Here is a 27642-nt window from a genome sequence, read left to right as displayed (position 1 = left end):
CTGTAGTGTCCCTGTAGTAAGATTTCATTGACCGAATAAAATCTCTCATTAATTACTCTTATTCAAAAACTGCCCTGTGGTGTGTCTTGAAACAGATTATTAATTAAGAGTGTCAATGGCTGAGTAATCGTAGCTTCAAACATTCCTCCCAGTACAGCATGGCAGGTCTTCCCCTGCAAGGACTGCTGTGCAACAAGCTGATACCGTGTGGGAAAGCCCCAAAGCTTTACACTGAGCTGCAGTGTGCTGTAACTCATCCCTGTCACCTGTTACACATGGCTGAGGCATCTTAATAGCTTTAGAAGTTGCCTCTCAAGGCTTATACCTCTTTGACTCACATCCAAGAGGAGCAGCTGAGTATGGTGTGGGAACAAGTTAGTTTCACTAACAGAAGAGGACTGTTCATGCTGTTAGTTGTCACAGGACAACTAGTCACAACTATAGAACAGTTGCAGCTGGGAACCAGACCTCTCATTCTCTAGAGGACCTTATGATGACCTTTAACGAAGCACGCAATTAATCTGTCCAACTATTTTTCAGTTACTAATTTCCACAGCGTTGTTTTCCTAGCTTTATCTCAGCTTTATGGTCATTTATAGTCACTTCCTTTCCTATCTTAGCTTTATAGTCACTGGTGCCTGATTACTTTTTCGCATGGGCCATTCTTCCAGCTGCAGATATATGTCTTGAACGTACCAACACGCACTGCTTGTACCCAACACATCAGCACCCTGCTGTGCATGTACACCTGAGGAGAGATGGCCCAGCTGCCACCCTGCAGAGGCAGAGAGGTCTCCTCCATCCCTCCCCAAGCAGTGCCCAGGATGAAGCCCTGTGTTGGGGTGCCCCTGAGCACTGGGTTGCTTTCTCTCCTCAGCAACCTCAGTGGATGCTTTGAGTCCACATTATTGAGGACTTTGTTGAGACTGTGAATGCATGGCTGGTCATCTCCTACCTGACTAGGAGGTGATCCATCACATCCATGACCATGAGGTATCTAGAGAAGGACCACCGAGCTTAGGATACCTCTCAGGGCTCACCAGGCATTTTGCTTTACTCCAAAGGAAGTAAAACACGTTCCTTTCCCTGCATTTCAAGCTAGTGCTGAAATTGCTGATGATGAATCCGAAGTGATCTCTGCCTGCCGTGATGTGCATGCAGTCACTTTACCACCAGGTCTAACCAGTATCAATTTCACCTCATCTGACCCCCCCAAAGTCCTGCCCTGCTTTGGAGCTCTGTTCCTCCAGCCCCACCCCTGCTCTGTCTGTGATTCCTCAGCCCCCAGCATCTCAGACTTGCAATGTCAGGGAGGGAGGGGACAAAACAGAATATTATTCCCTGCCCCTATTTTTCCCAAGCCGGATGAACATCAGCCTGGGGGTTCCTAGGTTCAGCAGCACTGGCACGTTGGGGAGGGGAGAAAAGCTGTCCCAAGCGCCCAGGACCGAAGCATGCTGTGCTGCCATTCTCCTCAGAAATGCTCCGTGTGTTGCACCTGTCCTCAGGCACAGGCCAAAGGATGCTCTGCACCTAGCAGGTATGGCTACCCGTATGCTTCCCACTCTGCTGGGGAGTGTTTGAGACTGTTCTAGCACAGCCTTTGGGGAAGACAGAGAAATTATGCTGACAGGTATAGAATCTCTTTTCAGGCAATATAACAGCTGGAAGCAACAGGCAAGAGTCAATACCATATGTTTTTACTCCGCAGCAACACCAGAAGTAGCCTTCTGCTGGTGACCAGCTGGGATCTGGTGCCTGAGGGCATTGCATTAGTCAGGTAAAACAGGGCTTCATGCTTTCCTAGTTCACACGTGCACCCATTTACCCAACATCAATTATGGTTGCATGTTGCCTAAGCAAGGGCAGCATTTGGTCCATAAATTTTTTGTGTCCCCTGTAATTTCTGCTTTTTGTATTGTGTAAAAAACCTCAATATATCAACTGTGGTGTTGGTTGCAAAATATCTTCCTCTGTAATTACCCAAATTGTTTATGTCATGGAAATGTGTCCTTAGACATTGAGCAGTGTAAAAAAGATTGATACACCCCAAAAGTGTAAATGGCAATTAGGGAATTTCATCAGGTGCTGAGTAAGATGGAATGTTTGTGACACTTTAATGCTAGCCTTCGCTCTGTTTCTCTGTCTTGTTGAAACACTCAGATCTCAGTTGCTTGGGGAAACCTGCTTAGGGACAGCGCAATGAAAATCAGCATAATTACTATCCAATATGCAAAGTAAACACTCCGCGCTTTCATATGAATCACGTGTTTCCTTTGTAGTAGAATTGTAATAGGGACTAAGATCTACAAAGTATTCACTGTAAAAATATCATGAGCGGGTTTACACATACGGCGTCATGCCTCTGGCACGTGGCAACACCAGGATTGGCCATTAGCTGGAGAAAAAAAATTTCCAAATGCAGATAAAGCTCTTGCATGGAAGCACAGCCTATTGAAATTGTGCAACTGAAGCGTGGCCTGGTGTTCCCTGGTATGTGCACAGAGTATATCCTCCCCTATGCAGCTCTTGAAATAGCGGATTTTTGCTCGGTACTGCTCACTATTTTAAACTGACGGGATCAGATCTATTGCTATTGTGTGTCAGTTCAGCTACTGCCCATGGTACCACACCAGCCTGCACCCCCAAATAATCTCCTGTAAATCAGAGAACAGCACTTCTCTATGGCACGGCCAGCGGTGTCTTGGGGACCTGACTGGGTGCCTGCTACTACGTGGGAAGCTGAAGAAAGAGACGATGAAGCATTTAACCTGCATTTCTGACAATGAGAACCCTTCCCAGTGGTAGGCCTGGTGCAGGAAAACACTGTGTTATCAAGAATTTGAAACCGGTGGAAGTGAATGTGAAACCTCAGCATACAATAAAAAAAGCCCAGGAGCACCAGAAGGAGCTGTGGACAGCACAGTTAGGTTGCAAGCGGAGGGGAAGAGGACTGAAACCAGTAGCAGGAGCAACCAGGCAATTAGCTGAAGCATTACTTTAAATGTTTTGAAGGCTTCTGATCAGTGCAGCACTTCATGACATACCTGCTGTTAAATACCTATAGGCATTGCTGAACTTTGCCCTAAGTAGCTCTTGCAAAGGATTTGGAAATGAGGAGAGGGATGGCACAACCTGTGTGTGTTTCTGAATGCACTTTGATTCCTGATGGACAGTGAGTCATGGAGGGTGACGGCACAGAGAATTACAGTATTTCTGCATGGGTGGAAGAAGCTGTAAGTTTTAAATCATGGGCCTAGGGTGCGTACTGCATTTTTAGAAGATGATAGCTTACACTGTAAGTGCATAAATATTTGTGTTATAAGAAATACTTCTGCTTCCTCATTTCACTAAGATACAGTGTGGTTGGCAACAACAGTGGGTTTTGGGGCTGGTTCCTCAGCTACTGTTGAGCACATAGTTCGGAGTCTAATGACCTTTTTAAATAGTCTTTAAGTAGTAATTTTTACTTTGCGCTGTCTGGTTAATTTTAAGCTCCATAGGTCATTTAAGCTCCATAGGTCAAAAAGAGCAAGGTGGATATCTTTGCCCAGTTAGTTATAAGCCAGATATCACTCAGGTCATGGGGTATAAGGAGCATTTTGGAAACACTCTTTGCCACATTTCACGTAGAAAGGAGAATCTGAGCCTAGCACAGTGATATAGATCACTTATTATAACTCATCATGCATCCTGTTGTGAGAGCAGCCCTGGCTTTGCTCTCCCATGCTTACCTTCACTGAGGACAGTCTGCAGAACCTGCCAGAAAATATCTTGACCCACACAGTTGCACTGAGCAAATCCTTTTATTTTTCTCCATAAGAAAATCTGTCATTCATATGAAAATGTTGGACACAGAGGTCTGTGGTGGTTTTCATTAGTGCTTGATGCTAACTTAATTTCTTGTACATTGCATCAGCTCAGGCTAGAACTGTCTACGTACTTAATTTTCTGCAAGCTTCCACAACACGTATATAAACAGATATTATGAATACATCCTATTTTTGTAAAACTTCTCTTTATTTTTACATTCAGTGCACGAGGACAGACAAGATGGATATTCATGACAAAGTATAAAGCCATATACTGTCCTCAAAACAGTTAAAAGATACAGTGTTTAAGAGTTTAAAAAAGTATTTTAGGAACCTTGTATTTCCAAAATTCCTCATTACAGAAAATTCAAATCTTTAGAAAAGTAGAGTTCAATATCCTTGTGCATTAAGCCATATTATGAAAGTATGTAGGTGGGTTTCATCTTTGCTTTAAGAAATCTGTCTCTGCATTGCTAACAATCTTGACGTAACCTATTGATGGAGCCAACAGCCTCCATAATATGCAGTATACACAGTTACAAACAATTTGAAAAGTTATATTACAAAATATACAGTAGTTACTTTTTACATTTTTATAGATAAACATTGCATAGTTTTCAAATATGGAATATATAACACAATCATGAGCCTTTTTCTGTATAACTTACGAAAAATTCTGTACACTCAAATAATTATAAATAAAGTGTAAATATCTTTTGGGAAGAGTAGGGGGGGAAATAATGCCAGAACATGTTGTGCTGTCAAGTGTTAAACAGAAATCTTTGTTGCCATCTGCCTAACACAATGGTACAATATGGCCTGGAGCAAGGACAGAGGAGAGTAAGAACAGAAGAGATTGTAGGGGAAACGTTACAATGAGGAATCATGAAGTAATGATATGTCTGACTATTAATTATTACCCTGATTCTTTTGTGAGAAAGAACTGCTTTCCCACAGATACTATCACTGTGCTTGACGGCTTTATTTCAAGATACAAAGTAAGGTGCACATTGCTCAAGACATCAGCAAAAGTAGATTCAAATGTTTCCTGTTTCAATGGGTGGTCAACGGGTGGTCAATGGAAACTTGAGATATCCGGAATTCTTTCCAAGTTATTTTTCTTATATTTTTCCCAAAGAAACAGAGCACGGGAAATGCATGCTGGGATTTAGAGAAACAGATTGTGAAAGCATCCAGAACAGTGAGAATAAAATGAAGAATTATCGAAGATATCAAAATTCCACTTTAAAAATGAGATGCTGACAAAATTCTGTTTCAACTATGTGAAGGACAAGGAAAATAATTTTTAAAAGAATAGTTTGGCATAACTCTGCTCTCTGCTACTACCAAACCCTAAAAGAGCAGAACTATACCAAAACAAGATGCTTTTGGAAATTCACTCTGATTCTAAGCATTTTGTCACTGGCTCACAATTACAGAAGTAGTTGGAATCTCAGTATGAATGCAATTTGCAAACACATTTTCGGCAACATAGTTTGCCAGTTTAAAAAAGTAAATGAAAACAATTGTCAATTCTAAATGTACATATTTACCTGATAGCCAAATTCAACCTACTGAATTCCACAGCTTTGCAGAAAATAAACAACTATTCAGAAGTAAATGTGTTTTAGCAGCACTGAGTGGCTATGTTAAACTAAGGGTCTTCTCAGCATTTCCATTGCAAATTTAATCTACAGCTCAGCCACATAAACTGGCTTTACATGACACTTGGCCTACACTCAGCCACCTGATTTTATTTTAATGTTAGAGATTAGACTTTGGATATTATCCCACACTTGCTGATATCTAAACTACTGAAGGCCAGCAGAAGTACTCGGTGCAACTTTGAAATGCTCTTTTTCTGACATTGAAATTAAGCCTTTTGTAGCCCATGATTCAAAGCAGCCTCACAAGCATTTACTAAAACATCAGTAATGGTAAGATGCGAGCACAAGCAGCTTCCCACCCAAGTGCTACACTACCTATGGATTGACTACACATGGTAGTGACTACACTACTTAAGGATTTTATTTGGGATTTGGATTGCTACATGCAATTGCCAGTAAAATTCACATTATTTCCAAGAAGGGTTGTTCAGAGCACAAAGCCATGGTGCAGAGTGAACACTCCTTTATATCCAGTAAACATTACCATATATCCTGTGCTAGCCATAATCTGCTCTCCAGGTTCCCTCTTTTGTAGCTCTAAAGCCAGTCTCCACCGCTACTCTGAAAAGTCATTTTGTGGCTCAGCCAAAGGGAGCTACAGTTGCACACATATCTCCTGGTGTCAGCCCAGGCTTGCGTGGCTGTCTCCTCCCCTACGCTGGCCACTTGTCCTCCCTCCTGCACCATTCCTCTGATTGTGAGGTTACCTGATGAACAGGATTGGAGAGGACCGTCTAGAGAGATGAATGGCCACACAACCACATCCTGAATCCATCAAGCATCAAGCCCTTTGGTAGCCACACAGTGGCTCCAAACCCAGTGCTTAACCTTCAGCAGGCGGAGGGATCACAATTACTTTTACGGCCTTTAGCATGAGATAACAAAAGATTATAACTCCTGTCTCTGGTGTTAAAGGAGATGGGGGGGGTCAAAATGGGCATATGCCCACCCTTATGCTGCAGTCAGACTCCCAGAGCTTCTGAAGGAAGTCCCAGCATTTTGTTTTCCTTCACACATAAAATAGACTTCGTCCATACTGGGAAAACTACTGTTTTCTGTTTTGACCACTGCAAATAGGCCAATAAAAACATTAGGATTCTCTTTGGGGTTGTTTTTTGTTTGGTTTTTTTCCCCCCCCCCCATTTCCAGAGCTTTTAGGTATTATAAACTTCTGCTGAACAAGCCAGTAGGTCAGAAAGGCTGTTCTACAAGTGCATGTTTGTTTGAATTAAGTTTAAATTGATCACCGCTCCTTTCATCCCTTTCTTCATGGGACTCCATCAGGATTTCTTTTGTTTGCTACCAATAGCATTGGATGAAGGTACCACATAGTAGATCCTCTGTAAGCCAATCTGTCATTAGCTTTTCAACTGATCATAGATTTTCTAGGGACTCTGCCAAGCTTGTTTGACTCCATTCCTTGATGAGTGATATATCACTGGCTGCAGGAACCTAACAAAATATTCACTCTGTCCTCAGTGCATTGTCCAAGGTGGTTTTCAAGAGCCTGACTGTCCTATGCTCTACCTCTGCTAATATGGGTTGATCTGTTACTATAAGGCCGTGTTGTTTGTGCCTGTTTTTTCAACACAAGCTGCAGCTGGTGCCCTTCTTCCACCTTCATCAGACATCGCAATTGTGTTTTCATAAACCTCCACAGTTTTTAGTTGCTTGTCTTTGGCACCTTCCTGTTCTGCGTTGACTTTGCAGCACTTGCAGAAGCCGCAGCAGTGTTTCCCACAAAAGGCGAGTGAAGACATAATTATATTGTCCCAGGGCTCTAGGGAGTGCATCCAGACGGGGAGGAAATCCCAGTTTTGGAGCTTCTCAGGCAGTGAATGCGGTCGCCTCGACTGCATAATATTAATCACAACCACAGCCATAAAAAGAGCAAACAGGGGAAGGCAAACACCCAAAAGAACTCCCCAACCTGCCAGTGACAGACCAAATACAAACAAAGGCAAAAGAAAGAAGCAGACGAGAAGATAAAATACAGCAAACCATCTGTACTTGGCTGTTGTGTTTCCCAAGGTCTTGCACATGCGGATTGGCAGCCGGGTAAAAGGTAGCGGGTAAAACAGAATAATCCCAGAGATATTGAAGAAAAAGTGGCACAAGGCAATCTGAAAGCAAAAACATTTGACAGGTTTGTTAGCCAACATGCCTTTAAAAGCTCCTACCTGCATGATGGTTAACTTCCAGTGGCACTAAAACTCCATAGCTCCCCCTTCCCTTGTTCCCCACTGTTTTTCTTGTCTTTGATGCTATTGCATTGCAGGGCCTTTCCTAGCAGGAAGCAAGGACTTGGTACCACCTCACACATCGTGTGCCTACAAACAGGGGACTGTGTCTGATCACAAGGCAAGCCTGGAGGGGATGGCATATCTCCCCACAGATGGCAGTCTTAAAATACAGCTTTCAACAGCAAGAAATGGAGTCCATCAGAAATAAAGCTCACAAACCAAACAGCTAGTGGGAAACAGTGCTGTTGTCAGCAAGGCGTGAGAACTGTTCATTATTGGGTTCTGCATCCGTAAGTTTCCAATGAAAAGACGAGAAGTGTAAATTAGATATTGCATACAGGCTATTGAGAATTTATTAATGGTACAAACCAGGATTTTACAGAAACTAGCTGAAAGTTTATAGGGTGCCAAGGAGATTCCTGGAATGTGACTTTGTCTGGGTCTTTTACAATAACTTGACTCACATACTTCAAAACTGATTTTTGGAAAATAAGCGTGAAGACACACCTACTTCCTAAAGTTTTCAGAAGTTGCTTAGACAGGATAAGCACACACTGAACAAAACAGTACGTTCCCTGCTCACCTTATCTCATTTTCACTCTATAACTGTTATCAGACTAACGTAAATATGAAAGTACAGGGATTTATTTTTAAAGTACTTTATAAAAACAGCAAGTTATCATGAAATCTGAGCTTGATCAAGATAGTATCTTTTCATGATTGCATCTGTTCTATCATGCCTGAGGACAATAAAACGACTTCTGTAATTTTCTTGAGTTATTGTAGCTAGCAAAAACCATTCATCTTATTCACAAAGGAAACTTCATTATCTTTTCAGTCTTTGATGTAGAGGGCTCATTCAAACGTTATCTGCTGCCTGGAATGTCCTTTACCAGGTGGTAAATGGGAGCTCAAAGCCAGGCTGCCTACTTTTCACGTAGTCTGAGGCGACAAGGAGTTCACTAAAATCCACTCAGATTAGATTTACAATGAGAAAATAGATGCCATCGTGCTCACTGCAACCTGAGGTAGGTAGACAGGTCTCCGTCTTAACGGTTGTACAGCCTTCAGTTAGGTTACAGAAGTCCCTGTACACTGCCTGGACAGAGTTAGGGTCCTGAAGAGGCAACTTACAGACATTAGTAACCCTCACAGGGGACTGCTTAAGAGGGCTGTCACAGATATGGGCACTGAATTCCAAGCTGCAGAGACCCCTCAGGGCTCAAGTGGCCCACACTGTTTCAGTTCTGAATTAATTCAATCAGATCAAGCTCAAGTTACAAAAGCAAGATTTTAGTACATATTGATTGACATTCTGGGAATGTTTAACACAAGCGCTTTTTGCTCTAGCAGTTGAAATGAATGAGCTATCCTTAAAAGCACACACAAAATCAGGCACGACATCCATGGCACATTTGTATCAGAGCCAATTTTGTCAGGCTTTTCTTCAGAAAAGTTGCAACTTCTAAATTAAGTCAAGGAAGCATTGGTTTATACTGACCTGCAATGAATATTTCAATGTACTCCCTGGACTTGCTAAAGCTGCAAGTATAGCTGTTGTGGTTGTGCCAATGTTAGCTCCTAAGGTAAGGGGATAAGAGCGCTCAATGCTTATAACACCAATGCCTAAGAGAAAAGACACAGGATTGAGTGGCTTCAGAATGACGGAGAAAGTAAAACATGTGGATAAGGAACACAGTATTGACAACTTACCAACAAGGGGTGTAATAGCAGATGTGAAAACAGAACTGCTTTGGACAACAAAGGTCATACCAGCTCCTGCGAGCATAGCCAGGTATCCAGCTAGCCAAGTAAATGGAAATGGGAAATCTAAAAAAATAGAGGGAGAACATTGTCTTTAGCATAAAAGAATGCTCTGTGTAACAGTAACACAGCAGTGAAAAGACTATTAAGCATTTAAAATGTAAATATATTGTTTGTATATTGTCTCTTAAATGATGATTTTGGGTCAGAGTCAGTTCTACTACTCTAATTTACCCTGTTTGCTGTACTCCCTTCTTCAGCCTTCCGCCACTGGAAACACTGAGATAGATACTAGACTAGGTAGACATTTGTCCTGACCCAAGGTAGCATTTATGTTGTAATACGATTAGGTACCAGAAATGTTCCCACAGAGGTCAACGCAAAACCTTTTATGTGTCTTGAGCACCTCACTTTTGGCAACCAGGCACCCACTACATGGACCAGATCTTCAGAAAGCTCTGAAGACCATCCTGAGAAAATCAGGTTGCTTGTTCTAAATAGTTTCAAGCAGATCACCTCCTTGTTAACTTGTTAGCTCTTGCAAAGAAAAGCTAATCACACTGATTAGAGAAACTAGGCACAATGGTCCCCTGTAGTCTGCAGATTTCTGGGTGACCCAGGAAGTGAGGACTTATTCAATCAGGAAGACACAGAGGATCACAGAGTAGATCGCAAATGAGCAGTAACCGGCAGTTGATTACTTTCTACCCCTCGTTTTCACTTTGGGCACTGTTCTTTGCCCAGGAGAAGAAAAGACAGCATGGGGACCACTTTGTTGCCTTCTTCATTCCTGTGAACTCTGACCTCAACCTCAACCAGAGGTATGCCAGGATTGCTTTTCTCTGCTACAGGTTCTAACCTCTCCATTCAAGGGAGGACGAAGAAAAAGCAGGCAAGTGAAAAGAAACCAGCATTTGCACTCAGTGGGTCCAGGATGAAAAAACACCTGGAGAACACAGGGAAAGACAGAAAGCACCACTGTTCAGGGCTGCTTATCCTACTGAAGAGATGGGTAAGCTGTAGAACAGGGCGAGCAAAGGGAATTAGATCATTAATCACCACAAACTTTTTTTCAACTTACTTTAGAAGAAACTTGCAGGCTATGTGCCAGAGTAGGCAATCACAATCTCAGCACTTCAGCACTATCTTTTGAGGATGGGAACATTACATTTCTTACAGCTAATGATTATACATCAAGAAACAGAGCCTGGACTTTGGTCTCTGTTGCTGTTAATCTGCTGCAGTTCTCAAGCAAGCTGTTCGCTAATAGATTTTTAAAAGAAAGAAAATAACGTGCTTGGGATGAAAAATTGGGGGGTGGTGGTGATTTTGCTTTAATACTGTTTTCTTTAAACTATTCTGTAATATCTGCTAGAACAGAAGATATCAATAAACATGCTCAGAGTCCTTTTCATTTCTGAAAACAATCTACAGGAAAAGCAGATAATTACCGGTGTTGATTGTCTTCTTGATAATGCTTGCCACTTGTCCTTTAAGCACAGAGTTTAATAGCTTAACGATTGCCACCAAACAGGAGCACAGAACAAGCAGGGACAAAGCCAGAAGGATGAGGCCAATGGCAAGATCAGGCAGGTCTGCGTCTGCAAAGAGATGCTGGCCTGAAAAAGAAAAGGAAAAATAGTTGGCCTAGCCACAGTTTTTCTTTCCGATCCTAAGCTCAGCTCTAGTTTTCGTATATGCCCCCAAGAAAACAGGACCAAAGCACACACAGTGATTGATGCAAGGACTGAAAACACCCCCTTCTTTGCTCAACAAAAGCCATGTCTGAGGTGGGCAAGAGGGGCTCTTGTATGGATACGCTTATGAAATAGACAGCAGGCAGGAGCTGGGCAGCCATATGTAAGGGAGAGGAATACAATGGCATGAAGAAATTTTGGTGTGCTCTGAGCCAGAGGGTGGGTCGGCTCTTCCCACAGGTGGCTGAACGCCTGAGAAGGGCTCTTGAAAGTCCTGAAGGGCATGCATAGGGATGGAGATATCCAAGAAACCATCCCAGCAAAGTAACTGTAGCTCCAAGTCATCTGAACAGTGAGGGTGACATGATACTGAAGACCTCAATTACTGATATCAGGGAGCATGGAAAGAGATCCATCTGCAGCCAGATACAACAATGCTGCTGGTAACTCCAGCTGCGTAGCTATAACAGAGCACAGGCTGCTTTGACTGCACCTGCAGTAGTGCCTTGTGTCCATACACAGGTGAGTGCCCCTCGATATACCTCTGCAGTGGTCTGTTAACACCATCAGAAAGATATATACACCTGTAAAGATATTACCGAAGGAGAAATAGTTCTACTACTTACATTTACTGATATATTCTGTTTCAGTTATATTTTTCATGGTCCATGTCACGTTTCCTTCAGTCCAGCAAAGGTCAGGAGATGTGCAGTTTTCTGAAGGCGGAATTGTGACATTCTGCAGCGTCTAAAGATTGCCAGATAAAGCAGATAGTTCAGTCACCTACAACCCTTCATTAACAGCTCATGCAAAGTTCTAGGTTTTTATTACAGCCAAGTGATCATCAGCTAAAGGCAGATTTGTAAACTGGAGTTTAAGCTGGCACCTCATTAATGACAAGGCAAATTTTTTTGCCTTCTTAAGATAAATGATTGTGCTGTTACGCAAGTCAATCAATACAACATTTAAAGATTAAAATATCCTACAAACCTGCTACATGGTAATAATCGTAGGACCAAGTCATCGGTAGCTAAGAACCTTAACTACTGATGTCAGGGTTTGTGGAATGAGGCTTATGCCTAGCTGCAGCTGGGGGACAGTGGCACTCCTTTTCCAGCCACTGCCACAGCTTTCTTGGGGCAAAGAAAGACCTCTTTGCTGTCATCTTAACTACAGTTATTGGTCTGGTGAGTACTGCACAGGACTGTGATTCAGACTACTACAATAACAGTGCAGCCTGAATAAGCATAAGCTGCGCACGCTGCCTTTCTGTGCTTCAGTTTTCCTTCTGTAGAAATATAAGAGCTGCTACTACTTTCCTTTTTAAAGTTCAAATGCTATCTAAGAGCTAATTACTAGCACCGTGATTAGCATTACTGCGCTGAACATGAATTTCTGTTTTTATTACAATAAAACCTTCCTTATAAGAGCTCCTAGCCCAGACATATTGCATTCTGATGCGAGGTCCGTAACTCCTTGTGCAGATTAAGGAATAGTTTGCTGACTGAACTGTATTTCCCCACAAGAGCAGCTAACAGCCAAATGGACTCTGAACCACAATGCTGAACAGGAGGGAACTTTAAGATACGTTTGAGTGATTGCCTTTTGCAGAAACAGGGAAAGAGAAATCATATTTTCTTGCTGGGCACTGTCTGCAGACACCCGTGTTCGTATTCCCCCTCCAGCTGATGCAGATGGGCAAAGCCTGGAGTGGATCCAGTGCCCCCACCTTTTCAGGAAGCACCTGGTCTCCAGCCTCCGCAAGACATCAGCTTTCACAAACACAACACAACGTTGTTTCTTGCCTTCCTGAAATTTTTTTCAGACATCTGAATTTCAAAGCAGCAGCACTAGATCAAAGCATTTACCCTTATGTTTATCCTTAAGCACATGGGGTCTGCATGTATTTATCCCTGCCAGAGGTCTGTTTAATGCTTTTTGCCAGAAATGAGTTCAAGCCTCTAGGAATGTAAATCATTTAAATGATCTTTCTCTTCTCTCACCAAGTTCAAGTCAAGCTTGTAGGGGTTTTATGTATTTTTGTAATTTGACCAGATGTTTGGACAGTAGTTACACAGCCAAAATACAGACAAACACAGAAAGAATTGTGTATATGGAAATGTAACCCTCAGCCTACGACAACTTTCCATATAGTTTCTTGTAAGAGTGGGGGTACTGTAGGACTCAGGGGCTCAGACCTCACTGCCACCCAGGCAGCACAGCGAAGGGGCAGCCCACGTGAGGGCTGGCGGCCTGAAAGAGGTACGCTGCCCAAGCACCATGCCTCGCGGAGATGAGATACCCAGCTCCTCAGCAGCGTAACCTGAGCAGTTTCACATTAGCAGGGCTCCTGGTGCTATCTCCCTAGCTAGCATTTCACTGGCCATCCAGACCGTCATTCAATAGGAGCTGGGCTCCTCTAAAAACCCAAGCACTTAATTTTGACCTCCGCTTCATGTCCTTAAGTATCTTCTGCCTCAGGACTTCAGGAATCGCTTTTATATACATACCAACAAGTAGAATAGCCTAATTAGAGATCCAAGGGACATTTAATGCTCTAATTGTTAGTTAGCTGAACAACGCAAACCAACCACTCAGCTCCACAGTTTACCAAAATACTCATTGGTGTCGATCTGGGCAACAGATTACTTCAAGCTGCAGTGCTGCTTGGGTGAAGAACAGTGGGACACAGCCCCACAGAGGCTTTCCCCGAGGGCAGTTTTCCAAAAAGCTGCAAATAACCAGCTGCCACCAGATACCACCCTAACAGACCTAAGACTGAAGTTGGTTAGATTAATAGATAAATGCTTAATAGATAAATGGTTAGATAAATAGATAAATGGTGGGCAAAAAGATATTTTCCTTGGCCTATATTGCAGATTTTTTTCCACTTTCAGGGAGCTGGTAGGAGTAGTGGGGTTTAAAGGCATTTGGATGTGGAAGGAGTAAAAGGCTTGGCTCTCAGCCATCAGTTCTGATAAGCAAGGGCCTGCATGGTAGTGAAAGCAACTAGGTCAAGCTCACCACTGGTGTGACATCCTTGGTTTAAGTGGAGCAAAAACTAAATTAAATCGTTTTCATTGTTTTTCTGCTGCATGAAAAATACTAACTTAAAAATCTGATTTCATAATCCTATGATAAGGAGTGTCAGCTACAAATGAGTAGTATGTTTCCTAAGGAACCTAACAATGAATTTAGCATGATACTCACCACATTGCTTTCAGTTACACACCAAATCTTTACCAGGCTTTTGTTTTTTGCTGATTCATCATTTGTAGCAATTGCATTTATTACTGATTTATCAAGCTTAAAAAAAAACAAAAAGAAAAAAAAAAAGCGTTATTCTGACTTTCATCACATACTTCTGTTCAGCTCTATTCAAATAGTTCCCTTTGGAAGCTCAGTCACGCAAAGCCTACACAACCATCTCTAATGCTAGAGCTGCTGCCCAACAGGTAGGAAGGGGTTTACTCCCAGAAAAAGGTACAACTCTATGTGCACAAACACTGTGCCTCATTCTCCCCAAATCATCCACCACCTCATCTCACCCTTTCTGTTTAAACAGCTACACTGACACAACTGCCTAAATGTATTTACTGTCATTTTAGGAGCTCTGTGCATCCACCCTGGCCTTCAGCTGTCCCTCTAGGTTTGTGTGAGTTTCCTGTAATTTCAGTGTCGTCTCTTCAGGTCCTGTGCAGATCTTCTGGATGTGCCGGGTTGTCTCAGCTAGTACTATCTGCCAATATCTAGGCAACAGGCTGCCATCCCATCCATCCCATAGGACTGTATGTGTCCTCACCTGCCTTCCCAGTCGTCCTAGACAGACCTACCATTAAGGTGAAATGTGGGGGAAATAGAAAGAGGAAATACAGAGCTGGGGCTTTATGAAATGCGAACAAAAAGAAGAACCTACCTGCTAATAAGCTTTACCCTGAGGACACAGAGAAGTGCGTGGAAGCTCCCCACCACCCCACCACCCCCTTCAGAGCATTTTGGTTAGCTGTGGCTGAACCAAGTAAGCAGCTTCCTTGAGGGGAGAAAGAGCTTACCTCAATGATGAGCTTTGTAAAGGGGTCTGTGATAACTTTTAGTAGCTCAGGGGCATCCTCACCACTTTCAAGCTGAAAGGAGTCAACTATAACACTGGTGAGATGGTAAAGATAGCCAGTAATAACTTCAATGGGCAACAGTGCAAACACAGCAAGCCAGTTAAAGAAATCATGGATTGTGGCCGCAGCAAAGGCCCTATACGGAGAAATTAAAAAACAGAGCTCCTTTTAATTAAACAACATGTGTATAACATCAATTAAATATGAAATCATAGATGTGGATCAGGATCAAGATGTGAAATCAAGATGGGAATTGTTTAATTTCTGGGGTCACAGGACACGACTACTTTGCTATAGAGTGCCAAGTTGTCTCCACACCGCTGAGCGAGTTAAAGAGCCAGCCAGGTGACTGAAACAAGAGAAACTAGAAAAGGCAAAAGTGATCCTTAACATGAGGTGGCCAAGAGTACTTGTCTGAAGAAAGAACTAGCTGTACAGCCTGCATTTGTTTTGCCTTTCACCCATTTTTGGTCCATTTTTAATCCTTAGCCAGGCATTGCCTCTGGGACCTGTTGTCTCTGACTCATGGGGGAAGGTGGCTCTTCACATCCCTCTCACACGTTCTTGCAAATCATTGGTTCCAGCTTCTCCTCCACAGCCTGAGGAGCCACAGCTCTTCCCTCAGGGGCTTTGGCTAAGTGTATTTCATACATCTGCTCTGCCACAAACAACAAGGTGCCAAAGCCTCATACTCCTCCCAGGTTTATTGCCCATCTCCAGTAAGCCATGAGCTCTCTCAGTGATAATGTCAAGTGGCAGTCTAAAAGTTGTCACTGTATATATTTGAAAACCAGAACACTTCATTTCTCTACAGTTACCAGCTCTTGCCTACTGTAGTCTCAAAATATCTCCAACACTGAAGTCTCTTTTAAGGAGAGTAGACCAAACTAGTATTAACTTCTTGTACAGCCCTCACATAATTTAGAGATAATCAAAGGTGATGGTATAGTGGGAACAGTTTAAAATTTATCCCTGTGCAACATCCAAGTTAATGGTAGATTCTTACAAAACCACAAACCTTTTAAAGGAACCCAATATGCTTTTCTTCAAGTATATGAAGCCACGTATCTAGACAGCATTATACCTTGGCCATGGCCACGCTTGTGATTTTACTAACTAGATATTCAAGTTTTGGTCAACAGAAAGGTTGAACAGCTGTAGTAGTGATAGGGAATATAGAAGAAAACCTACAAAGCAGGAAGAAAAGCAACTTTTCAGATCTAGTGTTTAAGTACAATACCTTCTAAATTCATTCCTGTCCCCAGCTTGCATGAGTGCCACAATCGTGTTTGTAACTGAGGTGCCAATGTTTGCCCCCATTATGATAGGAATCGCTGATTTAACAGTCAGCACTAGAAAGCAGAAAAGGAATCACTGAATGAAAAAATCAGATCATCAGCAAGCTCTTTTCCTCCAATGAAAAATTAAGATCTACTAACGTCACTGGAACCCCTGACTTCCCTTGATGTGGATTAGGCACTCCAGTCCAGACACGTTTGCTTTAACCAAGCCCCCTGGGAACATGGTACTCCCACGGTCCTGTGATCCCCACTGAAACTGCAGCCCACGGTTATCTCTTTTCACCAGATGTTAGAGGGCCAGAGTAAGATAAAGTCTCTTCTTCCCCAGGCATTTTCTTACTTACTGCAGGATTTTTAAATGATGCCACAGGAACAAACGCAGTTCAGTAACTGGCTAACATGAGAAAAGTATGCAGATCTCCCAAAATTAATGCATTCGGTGCCAAGGCTTCCAATGATTTTTACTGCAGTTGTGCACTTACTATTACTACCACTAGTAGTATTCAATTTTATTTATTTACAACTTCAACACAGGTGGGAATGTTTGTATCCCAGACCAAGATTATGAGTAATCTCTAGGAAGACACTGTAATCAGACTTACATGTGGAGGACACCATGCTGACCACAATGGATGAAGATGTGCTGGAGCTCTGGACCATAACAGTCACCAGAACTCCAATCACCAGTCCCGCGACAGGATTAGACAGCACTGAATCATCTTTAAAAATATCCCCTGCTGCTTTACCTACAAAAAACATATTCTCAGAGTGAGACAACTGCAAGATAAAGTCCATAGCATTTAATTAAAGATCATTCAACCACTTAATTGATACAAATATAGCCATGCTTGCCAGCCAAAAATAGTGCAAGATTATGTAGCCCAGGGATCCAAATTCAGGTCCTGAACTCTCAGCTTCTCAGTTATGAGAAAATATTTCATATTCTCTCATTTCAGTGACTGAACAAGCTCTACTGAACTCTGCAGAGAACCATATAAACCCAGAGCTATCAGAGGAAAGACTGTCAAACAAAAAACCCCCACATGCATAGATATGAATGCTATTACTGCCTTGATACTTTTGGTTACTGCATCAAGGAAAATTGTTTTAGTAATCCTGAATAATTCTGTTCCTGTAGCTTTCTGTGTTGTCAAAAATAAAAAATACCTCCACAGAAGTTCACATATTTCTCTGATAACCACTTCTGAATCCACCAGCAGAATTCAACCCTTGGAGATAGGCAAATGTAAAAAATACATTTCAATAGTTTTCATCTTTGAAGGATTTGGGGGGTATTTCAGTGCTGGATGCTTTATTCAAGAGCACAATTTTCATATTTCACCTTGTTGAAATGTCTTTCATATGGGACAGATTTATGCACAGATATATTCATGTAAACTGTCACTAAAGTAACAGGAACCTACTAAAAACTCGGTGCCAATAATTCCTACATCAACACCTCTTTGGAATTTGAGAAGCAAAGGCCCTTTCAAATACGTGAAGGTCAGTCTTCAACCAGAGCTACTTCCTTCTGAATCTATATCTCAACACATAAATCTATGAAGAATGTTCTTGAAGAGTGATACTTGTAACTTAGTCTCTCAGATGAAATTTACTGCCTCATATCACAGTTTATTCTTGATATCGTAGACATTTTCATACCTCCTACCAGTTGAAAAGCAGAGCTCAGTACATCCAGAGAACACACAAACATGTAGAGTAGTCCAAGTAGCATAACAAACTTCCCTATCCCGTAGAGTACACGAATGATTTTTCCTTTTCTATCCAGTTCTGCAAAACAAATGCATTACGCATAGAAAGACTTGCTTGATATATCTGGTGTTCACTCTGGAACAGTCTACGCACAAGCAGAGGCTACAGACCTAAAGACAGTGGTGTGACCCCAGTGTGTGATTAAACCCAAAAGAATGTTCTTCTTAATCAAATTTTAACTGCAGAAGCAGGTAGTTTGTTTACATAGTTTTACCATGTAAAAGCTTTGGTATATGACAAAAGCCCTATGAAATCTGACACTGACCCTCAATTTTACAGAGTCATCCTCTTAAGTAAAAAAAGACCAATAGCAGCCTGGATATAAAACCAGTTTGGGGTTGTTTTCCACATATCTCCTTGTGTTTCAAGGAGGGCAAGCAGCACAATTTCCAGATTCTTCTTAACTGACTGAATATAATATCTGCATTCACTGTTGGGGAAGGTAAGACTGAGTGTAAAGCCTACATCTGAAAAGTCCTCAAATCTTAAATTCAATTCTGCATCAAATACAATTTCAGAAAGATAACCAAGATAAAGAGAGCAGAAATGATGGAAAAAATAAATGCAGGTAACTTATTTGCTGAGGACTGGCTACCTGACCACTTGACCCCAGTGTCCTGCAGTTCCGGCAGAGCCCATGGGTCGTCTTGTTCCGGCCTTGTCTCATCTATCAAGGCTATTGTGGAAAACGCAGGTTGGATTCCTCCTTTATTTCCAAGTGAAGCCACATTGCCTGATGAAATAGAACATTTTAAAATTATTTAATTACTTTCCATCTTCTCCAAGAAGCCCCCAAATTTATGTCTCTCTGTAACTCACAGGTAAGCACACAATACCTTTGTGATTTTCTCCTTCTTTCCCAGCCATGTTCTGGTTCTGTTTGGAAGAGTCCCCAATATAGTTATTGGTTTCAGGCTTTTCCACCTCAGGCCAGGGAGCCATGATCTGTGCCTAGCAAAGTAGTGCTGATTAAAAAGTGTGTGTAGTCAAAATATTCAACTTACAACAGGGTATGTGAGAAACATGATTGAGTTTAAGAGCAAAAGAGGTGGAAATAAAATGGAAGCAATGTGTCCTCGAACACAGCTTTTTACTAATCTTTACGAATTATTCCTTTAGTTGCAAAATTGATTTCTCAATTATATTTTAAATCACATCGTTGGTTTATTTGTGCATTTACACAATTTAAAAAAAGTATTTCCATCTTGTGCCTGTATTTTTGTTCACTTCTAACTGTCATAAAAGCAAAGATTCCTCTGCTTTCCAAACCTTACGCTTTTTTTCTTTAATTCACTATCTCCTTTCAGCAAAATGTCAGAGGACTCTTTTACTTTCTTCCACCTTCTGGATTTAACCGACTGCCTTTACCAAACTGGGAATTCAATTTACAGAACTGACCAAAGAATTCTTCCCGAAAGCATTGCCTTAGTTTGTGTCATGTACACTAAACACAATCTTCTTGCTGCCTTTACTCGTTCATTCCCATGGAACAATGGAGGGGAACGTGACCTTGGACAAGGTGGAGGAAGACCCCAGAGTTCTGAGCTCCAGAATGATGCTTGCTGAACAACTGGACAAGAGCATAATTAGACAGCAGTGGCCACTTACAAGTCTACATTTGCCTGTAACTCACAGCTGATGCTGCAAGTGAAGCTGGGTTAGTGGCAGCCAGGTCAGGCTCACCCATCTCACGCAGGCTCTCTGTCTGAACCTCTTCCTTCCCAACCCCTTTTGAGCCCACTTGACATGCATTGTAATATTAAGAAGTGCTAACTTCCAAAATAAGACATCACACGGGCAAATCCTGACAGCACAGGTATAAGCACATGTGACAGATCTAGCCCAGGCACAAGAGGAAGAGGCAGCTATTTCTTGAATCAAAACTTGGAAAGGTCCTCCTTATTTACTTCACCAATATGGGAGGCCAGAGGGAGGGACATGAAAGAGGGGAAAGGTCACCATGGGGAGCTGAGGCAATATGTGATAATATTTCTACCTTTCCAAGCTTGTAATGCTGTTGGTTAGCTCAGCCAGGATGACCAAAAAGTCAGCGGAAAGGATGGGAGATGTGAACTCTACCCAGCAAAGCTTCACCTTCAGGTCTGTCTCTCCCAGCCTCTGTGCCAAATGAGAGGGTCAGTGCTGCGGGCAAAGCTGCCCCACAGCTACCGTGTCTGGCACCTGCATGGCTGAAACATCTGTCGGCGAATTTGCCAGCAATGCTCCTCATAAACAGGGCACCTGCACCCAGCCTCCAAAAGTCAGTGTCAGAGTTGGCATCATACACCCATAAACAAGGTTCACCTGCATTTAGCAGCCACTCCAAGGGAGTATAATTAATCATTCATTTAATCATCATAATCCTTTATGTAGTTGATGGTGAAAATGTTTTGTCCCTGCCCACATCAATAAGCCATCCATTCTCTGCCTTGAGCTGTGAAGGAAATGTCACAGACAGAATCACTCATGTTTTACTGCAACAGAGGAGGGTATTGTTCTCTGGCACTCCACAAAGAAAAGATTATTTCCCCTTCCATGGTAGCAGGAAAAATTATTCTACAATCCCATTAGCAAAAGCTTTTACACTTTCTTTATCTGTGCTGTAAGATTCAGAGCAGCTCGCAAGATACACAAAGAAAGATCTCAGAACAGATGGAAGAGAATCACTCTTGCTTGTTTCAACAAGGGTTTCCATTTGCTTGGAGCAAATTCCTGTATTTTCACCCATGCCAGAAAAACCTCCAAGCCCCACCCATGCCAGAACACCTCTGTCTTGTTAAACAAGTTTCATTTAGGCATGTTCAGCATTTAAAGAACTCTGGAAAAAATAACTGCCCAGCACAAGTGCTTCTTAAGTGAAATGCAATCGTCAAAATGCGTTGGAAATTCAGATGCGAAATTGCATTGACAAGATATTCCCGCCACGGAGAGACACAGAATATGCTGGACACCACCAGCCCTAGAGATGCCATCAGTACTTTTACAGCTCTTCTGTTACACTTGGTATGGAAATGAAGGATTCAGCCTGCATGATTACTGCATGGAAACTGAGCTGATGCATTCACTGGAGAAACTGGAGATCGAAAACTTCAGCAGACAAACAGCCTCTGTGCCTCCTAAATAAACTGTCCCCATTCAAGAATTCGGCAGGGCATTTTTTCATAATAAGCATCTCCCGTGTTCCTGAGGTGCTCAGGATCCCACAGGTACGTCATGTATTATTATTGTTTTTGCTTTGTGTGATGAAATACCATAGAATGAGAGTTGACCACCTCTGTGGAGGAAGTTTATAATAGGTATGTATATAAAATTATTCATACGAGCCCTAGTCAACCTCTGATGTGGGAAGGTAGATTTGTATACCGGAGGTCTTTACAGTATTTGCCTTGTGCATTTGGGTTCACAGCGGTATTACTAGAATAGCCCATTCTGGGTGATAGGTATCAAGAACTGATAAAAGCAGAACCATTTAGACCCTTGAAGCACTACCAAAGCCGTCAGGTTTCTCCAGATCCTAACTCTTGTTAAGAGGAACAGCTGAGAAGATCGTTTAGAGCCACCTGATACCATCTGCTGGAGTCCTGGCCACAGCTACTTACTGTTAATTAATTGCTGTGCTACAAGGATAATCAACATTCTACAGTTTTCCCTTCAAAGAATTCTTACTTGGCCCAAACACAGACATTAACACCTTGAGAAAATACTCAGAAGAAAACCTGGGTGCTGCGGAGGGGTGACAATGCTAACTGCATTGCTCCCTGGCAGCTCATGCATGCCTTTGGAAAAGCTGATGCCAGGTGCAGGATAAAGGACCAGCACCGCTGACGCAAGATATAAATGACAATGAAAACCCCAACAGTGGTTTACTTTTGAACACCGGAGACATAACTACACTGCAAAGGAACATGTTAGAGAATGGGCAGAGGACAGGCTGGTGACGACACCGCAACAGGGAGCTACATTCAGCTGGACGCACCAGTCCAGGTATCAAAGGCAGGATAGCCACAATTACTGGATGAGATGCCCGGAGTAATGAGCTCTGCCCATCCCTGTGCCAGCCGGGGTGTCTCAGCACCGTGAGTCCAGTTCCTGCCTTAGCTGGCAGAATGCCAGCTGGGATGCCTGCGCCCAGGGCGTAGTCATGGAGCTCACATCCAGATAAGCATTGGCGCTTTGGATATCCACCTGTTTGGAGCTGCGCTGATACGGAGCTATTTTCCTCCTGAAAGTGGCAGGTCAAAATATGCTATGCATATTGCAAAGGTCTGAAAACTAATGCCTGTGCAAACTGTAATCCAGTCCGCTTCAGTGAACCTCGTGGCAAGTTCTCTCACACCATCGTGTGCGCTCCTTTCGTTGTAAGTATAGTCTTTCCTCGCCTTCGGAAAATGCTAACTATGTGTGACATCCTTTCTAACTCCAGAAGAAACTGAAAACTCCTGCTCCTAAGAAGGAGATAGATGGAAATCAATGGCATTCAAATTCTGAAGGAAATGTGAGAGAGAGAAAGTCAAAGCCAAAGTGGGCTCCCATGTTTTTTATATCCGTACTGACTCTCTCACTGCAGCATTTCAAAGAGTTAAAGTCTCTGGGGAGTTACCTGAGCAACGATAGGTGCCATGCAGTTGCCCTATATTGCCTTCCTCGGTGACTCATTGGACTGTAACAGCATTGCCTCTGTTGCAGGGCTAGACTCTCGGTGCTTTTCAGTTTTAAATCAGAAACAGTTGTAAACGTATTTATTTTGCTGGACTTAACACAGAGAATATGAACTACCACTTGTATGTGCCTGGATGGTATTGTTTGTACCTTTCCACCCGTGACAGCTCACTGAAAGGCCACGTTGTGCCTGAAATAAGAACTATGAAGCAGTAAGCCTTAAAGAAATCTCACCTCCAGGGGAACAGACCCAGTCAAACCAAGATGAAATAAAAGTACTGCAGAAAATAGCAGCCTTTTCAAAACCACCTGGTAATAGCTGCAACAAGCACCAACATGACCATACATGTGCCTACAGGTTGCTCAACCAGCTCCAAATCAAGTTTTGGGTTCAGGCAGGCTTTCCCCAGTGTCTCTCTCTCTCCTTCCGCCCCCCCCCCCCCCCCCCCCCCCCGCCCCATTCTCTCTCACCTTTTCTATAAAAATACATCACTTCCTTGTCATTCACCACTGCGCTATGATTTTCATGCTAAAAAGGGATTTATCAGCTCATCTGGTATCTGACTGTATGACTTGGTGAATATGAGTATTTATCACACATACTTCATAGGAGTAAATACCAAGCCACATAGCAATCCTTCTTACAGTTTGAAAAAATATTTTTTTCCCCTCAAAATGTATAATCTCCAACACAGAAGCACACTAAGTAGAGACAGGAAAGGAAAGATCCGAAGCCAGCACAAGCTCATTCAGTAGCTTTACATCAGCTGATAATTTTGCCCCAGAACCTGTTTGTTGGCAGCCGGAAAGCCCCAGGTGCAACAGAACAGGCAGCAACTTAAATCAACACCAGCAATGATTCAGCCTTGCTAGGAGCAAGTCTTGTCTTTGCTCTGGAACCAGCTGCTTCCTTGGGGCTTATTGTCAGAATAAGTTAGCAGGCTCAACCAGGATGTAAACTTTCAACTAAAGTAGTATTTAAGGAAAAAAACAGTATGTGAAAGCTAGAGGAAAAAAAAAAAAAAAAAGCATTGTGCTTACTGTTTGTTCCTATGGATCCCTGAGACTTATTGCACACAAGCTTCAAGTTAACACACAGCAAAACTGAAAACATACAAAACTAGTAAATGAGAACTCATTTCTAAGCAAGTGCAGAGAGAAAATGAATCCCAAACATTATTTTTGCATTCACAACCAAGCAAAGCACCAGACACTGCCACTGAGGAGTCAGAACCAGGAAACATCACTGAACTATTTGAAATGCCTGCTAGGTATTTGGATAAAACAATTACTTTTTTAGAATAAAACAACAACAACAAAAAAAATCCCACCAACTAGAAAATAAAACAGATCTACCCCATCCCAAATACAAAATACATAGTAAAGAATCGAGAGAGGAAAAAGTAATGACATTAAAAAGACTTACTGATCTAATGGAAGAGCTGCTAATAAAAGTTACTGGGAAACCAGCTGATTTCTGCCTACTGCCACATTAGTTGAGCTAACTACATTAGACTAATGTATTCCTTTTACCTCTCTGTACCAAACTGAATTAGCATAAGAAAATGTTTCCATCAAGAATAGCCTGACACAGCTGCACTGCAGCACACAGACTTTACACACTACCTGTGCTAACACACTAACTGACAGTATTTCCTTCCAGTGTTTCATTAAATCCTATCCTAGATGTTTTCCAGTATCCAATACCACTCATTACTGTGACTTAAAATCTCACTTTTCAATCCAAATAAACAATGAACAATACTTTCTTATGCTGTAGGCAGTTATATTTCTGGTAATAAAATGCTTTTTTTCTTTATCATATTCCATAAAAATAAATCTACTTATTTGCAGACAAAAAGCAGTACAGCTTCTTTCCAGAACTATGTTTCAGGGTTTTTTTTCATTTCCTTAAAATATAAATGCAGCTTAAAGAACACAAGGTGAAAATGCTAACAAGTGGATGACATTTCACACGCCCCTCCATTTCCCCACATTAGCTCTCTGTTGCCATTCCTTGAGCTGCAAAAACAAAGCTTTGGATTTATGAACTAAACAAGTTAAAAAAAAAGAAAAAAAAAGAAAAAAAAAGAAAACTTAGTCTTAGTTGGTTCTTACTTACCACTTCTTTATTCCCAGCCAACAGAGAGAACAGATCAACTGGGCAGCCACTGAAACCTGCAATATATATAGACAGGTGTTGAGCAAAGTTTGCTTTCATCACTGCGCACTAACATTCCTATTTTACAGTCCAGAGGCACTGCCTACCTGCAACTTAATGATCACAATCAACCTTTTTTTAGCAGGAGTGGGCAGCAACCGAGACTGATAAAACTATGGGCTATTTCACACTTATCACATTCTAAAAAATGTCCCATCAGCATTTAAGTACGAGTTACTGGTGTGTTTCTGTGAATGCGGGGGAACGGTTTGTTCCAGCCTTAAAAATTGCTGTCCACCTGATCATTCAGTAATCTTTTTTTCCAATAATAATTTTCCAAAAATATTTTGCAATCTCAGAAGTCTGTCAAAAGGCTGTGAAGAAGATGTAGTACTGTTATTTGTCTGTTCAGGTGCCTATTAATCTGCCTAAGAACAGAAGTGAAGGAGAATCAGATAAAAAGCAGTGTAAGTAGGAAACACGTAAGAACTTCTTTAAGAACAGAGGATGGAGTTTCATTCTTATCAGTGCTCAGTGTTTACAATTAAGGTGAGCTCATTAGCATTTTGGCTGTGGCTCTCCCTCTAAATGAGATTTAAAGATGTAAAGACACTTTGATAACAGCATTCAGAATGCTAGTGAGGAAGAAGCCTATATGATAAATGGATACGTTATTCAATAAATACAGTATGGTATTTCAGATTAGACAAAGCGGTCACTAGCATTGCTGTCTGTTTAAATGATAAGCTTAACGGGGAGCTGGGAGTGGTGGTACTGAATTAGGCACTGTAGTTTTATTATCTTTGAATTTTTTTCTGTTTTAACTGGCAACTTTCTTACACTGAGAAAACAAGCTGTAAACCAGCCGCCTAATCACCAGATCTGCTTTGTCTGCGTGTACATGGTCATATCTCCCAGCAGCTTAGTGACTTAGTAACTTAGAAAAATAACACTCTTGCTTTTTGCACCTTTCAGCCCTACAGAGACACCCAGCCTTTGGAGCTGTGAGTCAGAACTTACTCTTCTCCTGTGTCGGCATCAGAAACGTTTAGTACGTAGTGATCGTAAAAGCCTCCGCAGCTCTGTACGCAGCATCACATCATGGCAGTGGAACCACCAAGCACCTCCCCTGGCCGCAGCAGCGCTGCTGGTGGAGACCCCACCGCCCCCCCATCACCCTGGGCATGGCTGATGTTGCAGCCCAAGGAGGAAAGCACCAGCCCTGCCTCACCCGTCCCAGCTCAGTTTGCACAGAGGTGGCTATGGAAAGGAAACTGATTTTTCTTCCATGTGAAGCGGAAAACAGCCCAAAGTGGAAAGACACGGTGGAAAATGGATTCAAGGTCTACCTTGGTGGTTCACAGGCTCAGTTTTCTTAACGGAAGTGTACTTTAACATTGCATCTAAATATAGTTTTTCATTGATACTCTACATGTAAGAAATCAGATGAAGCTTTTAACTGGGAATCCTCGTGTTTCTCTCAGCTGTGGCTTATTCTCTTCTGAGTCACTGTTTGTGAAACCCAGCTTTGACAGTGAGAAGGTATGAGATGTGCACGTTCCAGGTACCCAGTTAGGGCTCAGCCAGAGCATGGTGACGTCTTCCACAGCATTTTTAATCCAACGCTCTTCATTCCATTTGCTAAGCACAATCCTATGTGCTGACCATGTTAATGTTTTAGGAAGGGAACAATCCTAGATCAGACCCATCATATTCTCAAAAAAAAAACTTTAGGAAAGAAAAGCCAGTTGCTCACACGAAGGCAGGCAATCCAAAGTCTGCTCTTAGAAATCCAGGGTAGATGTTCTGCAATCAGTCTGGAAGAGTCTCCATAAGGAGGTAGCCACAAGCAATGAAGGTGGGTGTCATTTGTTCCAGAAGCCTTTGCCTCATTCAGGGTTGGAGAAGAGGCTGAAACTCTTCCCAGGACACCAGGGCAGTTGGAGCGACAGTCCAGAGTGCTTTTCATGCATCTGGCATAGATTCAAAAGATGCTGCTGCTAAGGAAGAATAACCCAGTGCTCTTTCATCCCTCTTCAGGGTTTACTTTGAAGCAGCTGACCTAATTTCAAAAAATATTCTTGGATAGGGAACATCGAATAAAACAAGGCAAGCAAGCAAATTTCAAGGGTCCTGATTTCCTCTCACAAAGGTGCTGGATTACTCTGTAGATACTTGGAATAATACCTGTGATAGTCTAGCATTTAGCAGGAGGTGCAACCACAGAAAACGTCTCAAACAGAGAATGAGAAAAAATTCCTGGCATGTGCAAATTCTGTGAGAGGTGAACTCTGTCCAGCTATTATATATTGCAAGAAGTTATAACACAACCAAGAAGCATGTCTACATAACAGAGATCTGTGCTACAAGCTCCCTTACAGAACTCCCACACAACATGGATACTTGCTGTACAAGTGTCAACCCCACTCATCTTCAAGACCCAGGCCCTAGTA

The 27642-nt window shown here is 42.2% G+C and overlaps 1 protein-coding gene across 2 annotated transcripts; it reads right to left on the bottom strand.

Moving 5' to 3' along the window:
- Positions 1 to 6587: 6587 nt before the first annotated feature.
- Positions 6588 to 27635, bottom strand: SLC34A2 (solute carrier family 34 member 2). Of its 2 annotated transcripts, XM_056361457.1 has the most exons (14): positions 25297 to 27635; positions 25151 to 25206; positions 19206 to 19320; positions 18965 to 19102; positions 18259 to 18387; positions 17199 to 17342; positions 16536 to 16647; positions 15236 to 15431; positions 14394 to 14489; positions 11810 to 11930; positions 10938 to 11105; positions 9436 to 9552; positions 9224 to 9348; positions 6588 to 7602 (listed from the first exon to the last, which is right to left on the bottom strand). In XM_056361457.1, exons 3-14 carry the CDS (start codon positions 19309 to 19311, stop codon positions 7033 to 7035), a joined length of 2022 nt encoding a protein of 673 aa, XP_056217432.1. In that variant the 5' UTR covers positions 19312 to 19320; positions 25151 to 25206; positions 25297 to 27635; the 3' UTR covers positions 6588 to 7032. The 2 variants fall into 2 exon arrangements, with proteins under 2 accessions (XP_056217432.1, XP_056217427.1); XM_056361452.1 differs by having other exon boundaries at positions 25151 to 27635.
- Positions 27636 to 27642: the final 7 nt, after the last annotated feature.

Source organism: Falco biarmicus, chromosome 1, assembly GCF_023638135.1.
Source record: "Falco biarmicus isolate bFalBia1 chromosome 1, bFalBia1.pri, whole genome shotgun sequence".
In the NCBI taxonomy this organism is placed as follows: domain Eukaryota; kingdom Metazoa; phylum Chordata; class Aves; order Falconiformes; family Falconidae; genus Falco; species Falco biarmicus.
This window is presented reverse-complemented; position numbering and strand designations above follow the sequence as displayed.